General features: G+C 43.4%; 1 protein-coding gene across 2 annotated transcripts in view; it reads right to left on the reverse strand.

The window, feature by feature from the left end:
• Positions 1-8,173: 8,173 nt before the first annotated feature.
• The window catches only part of foxn3 (forkhead box N3), a 70,419-nt gene continuing 63,394 nt past the window's right edge, over positions 8,174-15,198 (reverse strand). For both annotated transcript variants that reach the window (XM_084674838.1, XM_084674829.1), the window contains exons 5-6: positions 14,842-14,947; positions 8,174-12,861 (exon numbers count right to left, since the gene is read on the reverse strand). In XM_084674838.1, the coding sequence (XP_084530964.1) occupies positions 12,396-12,861; positions 14,842-14,947 (572 nt within the window). In that variant the 3' untranslated portion in view covers positions 8,174-12,395. The remainder of the gene's footprint in view (positions 12,862-14,841; positions 14,948-15,198) is intronic.

Genomic DNA, 15,198 nt, shown 5'->3' on the forward strand with positions numbered 1-15,198 from the left:
GTGACCTCTTCTGGTTGTGTATCACTTCCTTCTGGACCCCCTACTGAACTTAACCCCACTCCACCTCGCCTCCCTTCACCCCTGTCATGCACCCCCTGAACTATTGTCCCCTCTACTGGACAGGACCCCACAACCCCACATCCCTGGCACCCAACTCCTGAACTATCTGCCTTCCTACCTGCTCCAACTGAACCCACTGCACTTCAAACTCACATTTCACCCAACTGCCGGCACAAGTCAATGTGCTCACTCACTTTCATCTACAACTGTACCTATTTTTAGGTTCTCCTTTATTATTATTTTTAGCTTAGGCTATTCTCAGTTGTTAAATAAATTATTCAGTATTATAATTATTTTTTAAATGATTTATTATAGGCAAAATAGTGTTATAAGTATAGCAACTTGTGTGTTAGTTTACAGTATTCCTTATAGGTTTTTTATTTATTTATTTATTTCACCTTTATTTAGCCAAGTAGGCAAGTTGAGAACAAGTTCTTATTTATAACTGTGACCTGGCCAAGATACAACATAGAGTTTAGAGTATGTATGCTAGGATTACATTGTCAAGAGCAGGACCAAATCATTCTGATGTACCTGTACCTGTTACAAATGGCAAATACATTTCCAACTTGAACAAATGGACACTGTCCTTTTTTTTCAATAGGTGGCACCAGAGTCATAATTTCTATCAGACATCCTGCTCAGAACTCAAAAAATGGTTCAACATGATGTCGGATCTTGGCTGTGCTGTACGCAATTCTGAAATACTCAAGAACTGCTACTCCTCCACAAACACGGGCAAATTATTAAGGGTAGTCTCTACTACTGAGGATTTAGAAGTATAGTTACTGGCACATTTTTCAGTTGTGATTGAGTCACACTCAATGCCACTGTCACTGGAAGCATCCCCTGACCCTGACCCAGAATGTTCTGGAAACACCTAGCCATAGCTGTCCAGATGGTGACTACCTGTACCACAGACAGAGCAGTGAGAGACAGAAAGCGTGAGAAGGAAATTTATGAGAAAGAGTGAGTGTGAGATCATGGATCAGGAAAGGTGACCAATGTGTGAGGGAGGAAGAGAGAGAGATGAAAACCCCTTCACTGGAACTGCTCTAAAGTCTATGACCGCCCACTAGCTGTCCATCATTCCACATGAAAGGCCGTGCCAAACTTTCTTGAATCCTGGAACCATTGAAAGAGAAGGGGAAAGGGGTCTGCGGCAGTTGAATAAAGTATCTACCTCCCTGAACCTCTCTGTCCGTGCCCCCTGGGGTGAGTCCCCTCCAGGGTTAGCCTGGCAAATCTCCCCCCCCCTGTCCCCACATAAGACAGGGGCAGCGCACGTACAGTATATAGGTAGCTGAAATGAATACACACTGACCCACATAGACACATGTGCACCTACATCCCTCCCCCCAAACACACACTCTATCTCACACACACACACACACACACACATCTGTTCTTCTGTTAGAGGAGTGCCCCCCTCCGCTGAGTGGAAGTTTAGGGAGCTAGCGTATTAGCGCTACTCGCTTAGCGGCGTGTGTAACACATTGCGTAACAGGCAGTGACGCATCTGCTGCCTCATTCGCTGTTGCTAGGGACACCAGCCATCTGCCCCGCTGGAGGCAGGAAGAGAGATAAAGTCGTGTTGGGTTTGACCCCCACTGTCATAATGTTAGATAAGAGTGATAGGTAAAGAAGCAGGATAAGTAAAGATGCTGTGTGTGAAAGTGAGTGTGTGTGTGCGCATTTGTGTGTGTGTGCGCATGTGTGCATGTGCGTGTGTGTGAGGGAAATGAGGTATGGGATTATATACCTTCTGGGTGCATCAAGGAACAAGGTTAGACCTTGAAACCTTTTCTTGTCCTCTTTGGCTGCCTCTACCACTCCTCTTCTCCTCCTCTCTTTCCTTTCCTCACCTGTTTTCTCCTTTCATTTCTCCTTCCTTCCCTTTCTCTCTTCTCCTCTCATTCACTCCACCACATGCAACGAATTCATCCCTGTGGTTAACCTACTTTCATCTCAATTAAAATGCCCCGAGCACCCAATCCCTCTTTCAATCTCTCTCTGCTTCACTCACTCCACCTCTCTCACCATTTCTCTGTCAATATTGGTGCTGCCATCTTCACAAGAAAAAGAAAGACTTTGTTATTTTTGTTACAGAAATGTAAAAGATGCAACTGTAAATGAACAATGACACAGATTGCAGCATAATTCTTAGTGACACCTCCCTCTTGCTCTCTGTCCCTCTTCATCCATTTGTCAATAAACACACACATCTTTATTATAAAACCTTCATTGATTTCCTTGTACTTCCCTGTTTCACCCAGTCCATCTCCTGTTTATGCACATCTTCTATTCTTTCCCGCCTCTACTTGGCCCTTTTATTACATTTATCATTGTTGTCTCTCCCCTCCATCTTTTTCAATCAGTCTCAAAATCTCACCTTTGTTCATTCCTCCCTAACCTTCCACTTGACTGTTCTTCTGTGTCTCCCTTGATCTCTTTCCTACAAGGCTCTCTCATGCCCCTCCCCCTTAACTCTCACTTTTCCCTCCTCACCTCCCCCCCCTCCCCTCCCTCCCTCTCTCTCTCTCTCTCTCTCTCTCTCTCTCTCTCTCTCTCTCTCTCTCTCTCTCTGTCTCTCTCTGTCTCTTTTCCCTTTTCTTTTTCTCTCTCTTGCACCCCCCCTCATTCTGCCAACCCCACCACCCATGACTACAAGATGAAGCCGGGGTGCATACGAGGGGCTGGGACGACACGCAGCACCGCTCTTTACGCATCAAAGGAGGCAGAAGCCGCAGAAGAACTGTCTAATTACCCCCAGTTCGTTGGAGGTCATACATTACAGACATTATAGCCTTCCATACCATGCAATTACACTTCAATCTCCCTCTTGCAAAATGTATTAACGTTATGCAGCACATTGTGAGACAGTGACGGGGATCTAATGCCAGGTGAGCATTCTCTGGAGGCCTCAACAATTAGGGCAGTCATTTCAAAATATTGCGGGTATAAACAACACGCTTTCCAAGCAGCATTTCACTTGCGTCCCACTTTCTACAGATTTCAAGCTAAACCACTGACAACACTGACCTAAACCTAAAGGCTGATATCCACTAGCACAAATCTGATTTAAAAAACTGCCTAGCTAATTGTAATTCAGTGGGAGTCAGTTTGGAGGGATACCTGGGAAGAGAATCAAGAAGGCCCCAGACACTAAACCAAATCCTGTTCTATGCAAATGTCATGCAAATGTCGCCACTGTATCATTGAGCGACAACCAATTGGCATCTATGTATGAGTGTTAGTGCATGTGGATCCTGCTCTTTAGCATATAAAGCTTCTTTCCGCCTATATCAATTGCCGTTCCGTAAACAAAGAAACACTGGTTATTTACAATACGCGCATTAGGGAGACTGGTCCAAAATGGAGCACATCCTGCATGCGTTGTGACTGATAAACATGCAGCATGTCAACCCAGACACAGGCAACCAGCACCACACCCAAAATGACACACACACGATATATGGACATGGCTCCCTTGGTCCAGTTTGAGTGATATGTGGACATGCATTCACACACGTCATGCACATATTTACACCCAGATACAGGTAGGCACATTCCAAATGACATGCACTCTCTCCACACCCACCATAAACAAAATCATTATATTAAAAAAATATGCACCCAGCTGGCTGGTTGACGACAGTAAATCTGTCAAGTTAAATGAAATTGGAACCGCAGGTCTGTATTGGTAAACACACACCCACACCCACACCCACACAAATAAAAAACAGACACACAGCAAATGAATGCGTTGGAAAGCGGGCCTTGATGAGTTTGCTGCTCAGTGTGATTTCATAAGAGCGCTCAGTGGGATTACAGCGTCTGCAGCTGTCCACTGAGACACTCTCATTCACTAAATCACCCCTCAATTAAGTACCCGGGGCCAATCAATAGGGTCTGGCTCCTCACACCCTGCCAGGATGCAGCTGGCTGGAGCGGGCTAACTGAGTTAACGGATGCAGATGAACACACGTGGAAGCGTTGACACACACACCCACACACACACACCCACACCCGTAAAATTGCTCTATCAAGCACACATAATCACGGGGACACACATACTCAAGCTCTACATCCCACACACACACACGCACACACACTGTGTGTGTGTGTGTACGCTCTCTTTCTTTGTGGCAGAAACGTGCACGAAAGGCATGGAGGCACACACATATGTGCCGCAGTGCATTAGCACACACATACACAGAGACACACACACGCACAAACACACACAGACACTCAAACAGAGTTAAATGCTGATCGCATTAAGCAGCAGAGATCAATGGACCCCACCAGTCTCCAACTGTTCGCCAGTCTCTCTTCCAAAAACGGTATTTTCCCGCCTCCCTTCTGATTCCTTTGAGTCAAATGCAGACATCTTGCCCAAAATAACTTGTAACTATGTATCTACATTTAAATTAGGAAAACATTTGAATTCATTAGAGCCTAATGCGCTTTCTTTCATGAGTATGGAGTACTGAAACACAGGTTTAGACCTAACCAGCAGCAGGCACAAAGGTCTTGCCAAAAGGGACCTGAGACTTGACTTAGACTTGGCCCTGAATGACTGCAACAAAGACTGAAGATCTCTGTTGATCTTTTCCCAATATGTTTCAACACAGAAACAGAGGAGCTACAGGGATATTCTCTTTTTCTCTCTCTCTCCTCTCTGTCCTCTTCTTTCCCTCATCCCTTGCTCTGCTGGGCCCTCCTCTCCCCCAGGTGCCATTGGTAGACTCCTAATGAAAGAGCAAGGGCATTAGCACGGCAGCAAGCTAAGTGGGCTACCTGCAGTTAGCCGCTCGGTTACAGAACATTAATTTTACCGCAGGCTCATTTGTAACGGGCACAGAGAGAAGTAGAGAAGAGTAGAGAAGGGCAGGCCAGAGAAAGAGAGAGAAAGAGATTGAGAGAGAGTGAGAGAATGGGTGTCACGCAGGCTGGCATTTCCAGGTGCTTTGTCAGCACAGCCAGAACAGAAAATGCCAGCTTCATTACCCCCACTCGCCATGCAGTCACATTCTTCAACTTGATTCACACCATTGCAACACACACACACACACACACTGACACACACACACACACGCACACACAGTTACAGGCACACGTTCAGTGCGCACAGATACCTTTTCCTGCCAAGGTAATAAGAGCCGACAAAAAAAGTGAACAATCAAGCTCAAACATGGATATGGTTCTTCCACCCCCCCCAACAACGCATCATCATTACAAGCTGCAGAGGAACACGCAAGAACTTCCACCACCCACAAGCTGACCACCTGAACGCCTTCCATTCTATACATTCTATAAGGGGTCTACAAGTCAGAGGTTTACAAATAAATCCCAATGCACTCTTTGCATATCCACCCAAAAAGGCAGTAGCAGAAGAATAAGAGTGTACTTGTATTCAGCCTGGGAACCAGGTACCTTATCAGCTACTTTGTATCTCTCCTTCATCAAGCCTGACTGCAGTGTTAAGCCTCTTCCTGACCTCCAGAGATTTTTGCTCCATTGACATACTTGATATATCTACGTCTATCTTCTCGTTCCCTAGAGGAAGGTGAACCGTTGCACCATGGTTCCTCCACAGACAGGTGAACCGTTGCACCATGGTTCCTCCACAGACAGGTGAACCGTTGCACCATGGTTCCTCCACAGACAGGTGAACCGTTGCACCATGGTTCCTCCACAGACAGGTGAACCGTTGCACCATGGTTCCTCCACAGACAGGTGAACCGTTGCACCATGGTTCCTCCACAGACAGGTGAACCGTTGCACCATGGTTCCTCCACAGACAGGTGAACCGTTGCACCATGGTTCCTCCACAGACAGGTGAACCGTTGCACCATGGTTCCTCCACAGACAGGTGAACCGTTGCACCATGGTTCCTCCACAGACCAAAGCTCCAGTGGGAAGAATATTTGTCTCGCACAGAGGAGCCGAACCGGTCATACAGGAATTGAGTCGGGTGTATCAATACCGCGGGGTGTATGAATGATATTTGAGACAGTTCATTTTGCGTTGCCATCCCATCAACATCTCCTTTTCTATTACTACTCAAGTGGGGGTTAGGATTTTCTATTCTTCAACGTTGCATGTGTTTGTGCACAACCAAAACAATCTGTTGCACAAATGTCAATCTGCTGAGACTGGAAGATATATACACACCAGAGCTATACACCTCTTGCCAATGAAAGTCATTGATAACGGGCTCACCATTCTGCCATGTACACCTCCAGTCTTTCCCCTTATTGATAAAATCAGGTCACGTTTTCCCATCACTACCGCCAAAGCCCTCCGATTTCTCCTGAATCCCCCTCACCCCATGCAAATGAGGCAGATTACGCCCAGGTGTGGAGACTTGCAAATGTATTCAGCGGCAGACACCCTAATGCCTGAGCTTTTCTGTAATGCTGCTGTATTTGAATGTGACTTATAGGAACCACCACTGACTTATGGGGACGCATGAGGCGGATTTGTCAAGTTATTATCTCTGTCTGAGGGGTTCACATGTGGAGGAGTTATTGATTTGGCATGTTGCCGATGAACAATCCCTGATTTCCCTCCCTCTACGCTACCTTAGTGATGAGAATAAGCGCTGAGTGGAGTTTTTTTGGGGGCACTGTGATTGGCAAATTACTGTGGAAAATAAACACATACGGAAAAGAAACACAACTAATATGCACAAACCCATGCACACACAAGTGCCCAGTTGCTTTCAACGAATAATTTCATTCTGACATGTTACCTAGGTTCCTTTAAGAAGGAAACTGAGAACCCTTGATCAGTTCTAACTTATCTTTGTCCAAATACGTGTTAGGACCAACAATGTACTATTGACAACTAAATTAATAGTCTACACATTTTGTGACATACATACTAAAGAGTAGGGCAAATGTGTTCCGGAAAATGTAGTATAATTCCACACCTATGACTGAGCGACTGTCCCTTTGACAACCAGGAGTAAAAAATACCAAACAGAACCTCAGTTCTAAACAAAAGATACAAAATTGACTTATCAGATCCTGAAAGAAATGTTAGATAAGTTCCAATGATAGGCACCCCTTGTTTGTTTCCTTGGCAACAAGGCTTACCAAATAGGACTGGTGTTGCCAGAGAGAGGCACCCTGGAGGCACCTGAGGTGACCTGTGGCCAATGAAGCGTCTCGAAAGAGGCGGGGCTCCTGAGAAACAGAAAGTATTGAGACACTTTGTACCTTGTCAAAAAAGCAGAGCCCTTTGATAAAAGTAATATCTATTTAATTCTAGGTAAGTGGCAGATGAACGTTTGCTTTGACAAATTGGAACTATCATCCTTTAAAGCTCGATACAGTAGCTACTGTAACCAAACTATTAATGCACCGTGTGCCATTCGTAATAAAAAAAGAAAAAAGGACAATCAGTAAGACAAAGGGCCAGATATGACATGCAGGCAGCAGGCAGTGAAACTGCTGTTGCAGTGACAGGCTTAATGCACACTTTCCTCCTTACTTTACTGCCGTTGCATAGCAACTGAGTCGGCCGAGGGTGTGGTGCTTGTGTGGTTTGTGTGCGTGAAAAAGAGAGAGGGAGAGAGAGAGAGACTTGAAATGGCCTATCATTAAATCTGTCCCTCTAATTAGAAGGGTGTCCTGCATGTACTGTATAGTGCAACACAAACAGGCTTTGAAATAGCCTCCATGGGTTATGAGGCATAAGCAAACATCGCACTGTGTGTCTCGCACGACGTACACAAAGAGCCACCGTTCCTCCCTCCTTCAACACAACCCACAGAGGGCATACTGTGATGTGATTCATTTCATTGTTGACATCAGTGATTATTTTGATACTTCTGAAACATGGTGCTGTATTACCTTTTGAATAACCTTATCCCATTGGAATGTCTTTCACTGATGGCCAACACAACAAACGTAAGCCTTGGTCAGAGTATAAGATCTATAGTGTGTGGCCATTCACAAAACTGTTCCTAAATACATTCCATTGGACCAGTCTAAGAATATTACATTTATGAAAACATTGTGGTGAAGGAAAACTTGTCTACCGGTAAAGTCTTTTTTGTGTCCCTCACAAATAAATTATATCATAGAATGAAGGCTTACTCATATCATTTTGCAATGCGTTCTTTTTTATTGCAACTGGAAGACAATACAGCACAGAAACTTTATGGTAGTTTTTTTTCTTCGGAAATAAACAGAATAAAAAAACAAACAAAAAAACAAACAATCAACAACAACAACAACAACAGAAGAAAAAAACATTTTGTCGTCTTGATGGACAAAGTGATATTTACATTAATCAATGAAGTTATTTGTCTTTGGCAATATGATTACACATCAAGGAAATACAGAACGCATACTTCTATACGTCTCCATATTAACGGATCAGTTGGAAGGTCATGCCGTCAAGACTACAGTTCACATAAAGAATACAAAATGATTGGTAGCATGTTTTTTCATCATACACCATATACCTGTTACAAACTACTTGGCTTTGTGGTGTTTTGTTATGCCTTACAGTTGCCATGTTAACAAAGAATCACTTTGTATTTCTAAATATTTACTGAAACAAACATGGGGCCAAAAAAAGTAGTTGGCAATTTATAATGAATTTTAAGTTTGTAAGCTTCTAGTTTGGGGGAATAAAAGTACCAGGAATTTTCTGGGAATCTCAGATACTGTAACTAGTGAACAAAAATGAAAGTATATCTGACTATTAATTGCTCACTCATCACATATTCTGCAAACCTTGTAAAACAGTAAACAAAAAATGGCAGTTGAACATAGAGACAAAATATACACGCACACAATGAAACACTATTTGAGTCTTTCCGAACTTTTGCCTGGCTAGTATTAACAGTTTGTTGATATATTCAATATCTCTATACTTTTTAATAACACTTTTTTCATTTTTAAAACATGATGGAACCCAAGGGACTGCTGAGGGAAAGTTATGTAGTGAAACAAGAAGGAAATATCCCCAGTATTTGTAACAAACTAAGGGGAATAAACTGAAATATACATCATTTTGATCAGTAGAGGGTACATTTTACACAACAGGCAGTCTTACTGACAGAAGCTCATCACATTGACCACACTGAGGAGAAGATAAAGTCCAACTTAAACGTTTATGTAAGTTTATACAACCAAGAGTGCTTAGAAGTGTTGTATTAACATTAAAAGTTGCTTTATAAACAGACACAAACGCTTAATGTCTTTTACGTGTCACATGTTATGAGGAGATTACAAGGAGTTTATGCATGCCACACTGAAAAGTTATCATGTCCCGCATCTCATCAGCTAGGAAAAGGATAAGGGCAGGATGTTACTTTGGAGGCCAATGAGACAACAAAAAAGTGACAACTTTCTAATAAGGTCTTCGCTAGGCTCGATACGTTTTGTCATTCCGCACATGTACCAGAATTTCATTGCCACAGAAAAACAACTGAGCGCAAAAAAACCCCCACACAACATAAAACATCCCATTGAACAATACACAGCAAGTAGTGTAATAAAAGTATGATCTTAACATTATAGATATTGCGTCTGACAGACATGCTACAACTCACTGGCAAATTTATGTTGGACGTACACATCACGTAGGTGTGTATCTGCTGTATTTTTAGGTTCATATAAAATTGTACAGGCTTTGGCACTGAACATATACAATATCTTAAATTCAACATCGTAGTGCAACCCGGCAAAATGATGTTAATATAATGCACTAGAGTTGTTTTAGCCGTCAAACTAAATCTGTATTGTTGTCTGAGTTTTATGTGCAACAAGTTAATAGTAGCCGGAGTAATACTGACATTGAAAACCGAAAAATAAAATAAATGGTTAAAACCAAAAACAAAAAGAGAAATCAAAGCAAAGACACCACAAATACGTGTACTGAGCCAAAATGCTGCTGTGTCTTTTTAAATGGAAGACCCTGAAATATCAAAGACGTACCAAGCCTTTTAAAAGAAAACACGGTGGAAGAACTAGCAAGGGGGGGGGGGGGGGGTGGAGACCTTCACTCGCTACACAGTTCTCCTATATGACATGAGTTTGAAAATGGATTCACCAAATGGATTCATCCCTCTGACACTATAGACAATGTACAGCATGGCTATGCACGCACAAAAAAAAAAAAAAAAAACTTTCAAGGTGCAAACTTTTAAATCACATGAAATATGTTTAATCCTTAACCCCTTAGTAATAACAAATGAACAAACAGGTCAAACACTTCATGGACTGTTGTGTTTGTCTTATCAAGCATGACCACCAGGTGATTAGACAATTCTGGGGCCATTCTTGTATGGAGGAGAAAGAGGTGTTGGAGAAGTAGCAGTACAAAATGAGCTATCTGGTGGTAGATCGCACTTCCACTCCAAAAGTGAAATCCTAATATTGCAGACAGCTTTTGCAAACAGTCCGGGTTATTGTCCCTGAAGAGAGTTAACTTAATCTTTTCCGAGTCCACAACAAAAAATTATAATCATAAGATGAGCGAGGACAAGAAACAAATACATTGAGTTCATATTAAGACAAAACAACAAAGAGGAATTCCACACCAGGTGCAGAACTTCGAGGCAGAACCATTTTGCTCTCTAGGATCTATATTTATATGAAAATAATTCATGCTCCATGCTAAATACATTATTTACCTTACGTGAACTTTTTCTCAGAATAAAAAAACAGTTTTCTTTTCTTTTTTTGTACAGAACCCATGCAACACGATTTGGAAAATCCTGCTGGCTACATTGCTTAAATTAAGAAAGGGAAAAAAGCTTTTAGGTGAACCTTTATACAGTGTTATCCTGAATGGATGAAATTGCTTTATTACGTTGAGGGTAGGTAAGAAAACAAACAAATAAACACAAAATCCGTAGTCATATATTTCTCTCACTAAAAATAAAATTGGCAGGCTCTGTAGCTTCCTTGTCAACCAGTCAAGGTGTTCAGGTTTTTATGCCACAGGGAAAATATCACAATTTTCATATACATTTAGTCATTTAGAAGACGCTCTTATCCAGAGCGATATACATTTAGACTTTTTGAGTCTAACTCACTTTGATTGCTTTTCAAAAAGGACACAGGCAGTTTCTGAGGTTATCTTCCTCTCTGGTAAGCACTAGCCAGCCTATTAGCTTATGGCTTCTTTATTTATTTAACTCTGATAACTATATTTTTAAAGGAGGACTTCTTCAGAGCAACTAAGCCTTTTCTACTGTATACCAGTGACCTTTGTCCCAAAACAGTTATACTTCAAGAGGTAACGATCACGGTTCTTTTTGCCTTGGCATGCTACATAGATTTGGGTGGCTAAATTGTATCAGCACCTTAGAAAGACAGGTGATGTGGCAAACACAAGGCAGTCAAGGAATTACTAGCATCATCACTGGGCTGACCAAAACTTCCTCTTTGGCACCATCCAGACGCTGACACACTAAAGACAGGTACACGCAAGCTATTGTGGATTTGTTTATGGGGTCACTGGCAGATATCTGGGCTATGCTAACAACGGCTAAGCTAACAGTTTCAAGGGATTTCACTTTAAATGAACATCAGGGTTACTTCTGCAGTCTGCTTTTTCACATTTTGCCCTCCAGATGCTTTACTGCAATGTTAAGTCAGTGAAATTGATGAGTCATTTTACTTGGACAAACCAAAAAGTTAAGAGTTATTTTTGATGACAGCATAATACTAATACTTTATTGTTAGCTACTAATACCAGTTGTTTTTGCACTTTGTAATGCTCTTTTTTTGAAGAATTTGCATCGTATTATTAAAACTAGTATGGAATAAGTGGGTAGTTAAAATATGTAATAACTACAGTGCTATAGTTTTACTACATCCCACTGATGTAACTTGCCTGTGAGGCAACTGAAAGGATATCCTATAACTGAACAAAGCTAAACATGCACCCCCTACAATCGGTTTGATATCAATGACAATGATGGTCCATATCAATGTATCCAGGCCATATCTTAGTAATGGCGGGTTCTTTTTCCCCCCAGAAAACAATTGTTCCCCCTCCTTGCTCTCAGCTAACAGAAACCTGTTGGTAACTTAGCTGAAATGTCTTTTTTTTTTTTAGTTCAGCTATGGCTTTAGTCTCCTTTCAACAAAACAAAACAACAACAGAAAATCAACCCTCGAAAACATTAACACCAACGCTAGGAAAACAGAGTGATTGTTTGATATTGCCACAAAGCATTCAGATTTTTTCACCTGATGTCCTGAAAAAAGAAATCGTAAATTTTATATTAAAAGTGATGTTTTGTTTTATTTTCTTGCTCTTTTCAGCAAAATCCTCCCTCTCTGTCTCTCTGGCAGCACAAGTCAGTTTTTTGAAGGTTCTTTCTGCTCTTTCTGGCCTTTGGCCGTCCGATTGGTAATATTGTTCAAGCAAGCTCTGACTCCAGCGAGGTGAAGCAGCGAACCAGCTGCTTCCTTCATCTCTTCATCGTCGCTCTCGGGCGGTTTTTCCGTACGCCGTTTTTTCAGCGGGAGCGTATCGCTCGCCAGTCGCAGCTTGGTTTTCAGGAAGTGATGTCGTTTCTTGAGTTGGGGGGTGTGGCAAGAAGCGGAGTCTATATCTATGGGCCAATCCCGGGGCTCCTTCTTGATCTTGCTCTTGTCGTCCTCTTCTGTGTCGCTGCCTTCGTTGCCATGGAGACTAGAGTCACTGCCCTCGTCTGATTGGGCTGTGCTGTAGGTGTGGTCCTCCTTGGGGTCACTGCTGACCAATGGGGAGTCGCAAGATGGTTCACTGTCACTTCGCTTCCGACAACCCACCAAAACTGTCCTGTGTAGGGGAAAGAGAAAGTCGAAGAGATACGAGTGTTAGGATATAGCAACATACTCAATCCGTCACTCTTATTCAACTCGACAGAGGACACAAAGAAGCAGACACACTGTAAACACACTTGCACATCTACAGTACATACACACAAAGCTGCAGCCACAAGAGAAATGCCTGCAGTATTCATTTTGCTAAGGTCTGTGCTTCTCATTTGTGCTTAAATGACACACACAACACACATTAGCTCATCGCCAGACTAAACAAGTGCATGGTTCACACACGCATTGTAGGGGGGGGGGGGGGGTGACAAGAAACATAAGTAGCACGCTAACTAACAGGATGTTACACACTTAACAGTTCTGTGCGTGTGACTCAGGGAGACTTGGCATGTTTACAGACACAGATGGGGGCTCGGTCGTCAGTTAACGCGCCGGTTAACGCACAGCCGAGCTAGCCGTGACTGCTAACGCTAATCAATGAATCGGCGTCTAATTGAATTAGACAACAAGCATCTGATCGAGGCGATCCAGAGAGGGAGAGAGGCAGAAGAAGAGATGGAGAGCTAGAATGAGAGACAATGGCAAGCAAAGGCTACGGGGGAAATTGCCTTTATATGTTTGCCATTCAGTGTGTGTGTGCATGCGCACACAATTGTTTCAACAAGAAGTGTGGCATCGCAGCCTATGATAGTGAAGACGTCAAACGAGTCAATATTCTGCCGATAGCTACAGTTCCACTCGATTCAACTGAATTTGGTTCCTGCGCCATCACCAGGGTGTGATTATGATAACATCACGGCAAAAGCATAATAAAACTGTTTATTTCTCTCTTTCTTTTTTCCCCCCACTGTTCAGTTCCCTCGTTTAGGCATCCGCTCTTTCAGGCCAATTACACCTGAACGAAAGCATCGGGCACGGATCAGTCAGCCTTGCTGCGTCGTGGCCTGCGGATTTCTCTGACAAACGCTGGCATTTCCCCCGCACGTCTGAGAGCTCTGAACCTGAGTGCTTTTGGCCGGGGCGCAGTCTGCCTGGTGCATTTAGGGCTCATGAATAATGGCAACAGGCCCAGCGGGCTAAGAAAACTGTGCTCAATAATTCATATCTAAATGCAGTGTCACTCACTCTTGCCCTCAATGCCAGGTCGCCTTCCTGTTGTCGAGCAGGTGCCTTCGTTGCAGGGTGGGGAAGGCTGTGTGGGTGCGCGTGGAGGTACATGTTCCCAGTGAGGATTAGTATAAAAGGTTGAAAAGAAGTCAATCCGAAAACAAGGGACGTGCGTGCGTAACCGAAGGACAGAGGGGGGAGAGCGTTGGTGCCACCTCTTGAAGTCTCTTCTTTAATTGGGTCGACACGATACAGTAGCAATGGGCCGCTACCAATTTATAGCCAGCCTGGTGTCGCTAAGCTGGTGTGACTGTTTCTGTGTCCAGCTGTCAGCTGCCTCTATGATCAAGTTCTCCCAGGAGGGGGGGTGAGCCACAACGCCCATTTGAAGCTCGTCGGGAATTGTGTTTCCAGGTGTGGCTGACACCTGTTCGCACCTGCATGGCCTGGGGCAATTGCATTCTGTCCACACCTGTTGTGTGTGTGTGTGTGTGTCTATATACACCCCCTCCCCCCCTATGCCAGAAACTGGATTTTCGTCCACCATTTTCATTCCATCCTCTCACTCTCTCTTACCCTGATGAATCCTGACATACGCACACATATATACGGAACACACTGAACTGGTCAGAGACAGGGAGAGGAGACCTCACAGTCCTCAGCCGAGCACATATTCATTGAAGTATGCTTTCTTAACTTCAGTGACTTGTTGTCACTAAAAAGAAATACACAAGCTTTGCACAATCACTTAATAGACAAACAAACATACCAAGCGTGAGGTGCTTTTTGGGTAGTTTTTTTTTGTTCCAAGACAATTGTGTCTCTTGTGGTGTTGTGAATTTGTGTGCTTGTGTTAAAGGTTCAGGTGTGTACTGACCTGACTGTGGCCGTCCTGCTGCCGAGGGGGTTGATGGGAAGCGGTGGGATTCCTGGGAAGAGACCTTGACTCATCCTGGCTCCGTTCTGGATCACTCCCTGAGGGACTGGACAGGGTGGGGGGGGGGGAGAGAATGAGAGAGAAAGACACTGTTAATGACGCATGCCAGTGCACACAAACACACATCTTCAGACCCCCAATACCCAGATAGCCTTTTTCAGGAAAATCATCAAAGAAAGGATTAAAAAGGGATGAGAAGAAGGGGGAGGAAGGCAGGACCTGGAGAGACCCCAAACAGGCAGACATCCACAGGCACAAGCTGCTCTACCCATGAACCAACCCATGATGTTTCCACAC

Source organism: Hypomesus nipponensis, chromosome 3 (genome assembly GCF_054491055.1).
Source record: "Hypomesus nipponensis isolate SF chromosome 3, ASM5449105v1, whole genome shotgun sequence".
NCBI classification, from domain to species: Eukaryota; Metazoa; Chordata; class Actinopteri; order Osmeriformes; family Osmeridae; genus Hypomesus; species Hypomesus nipponensis.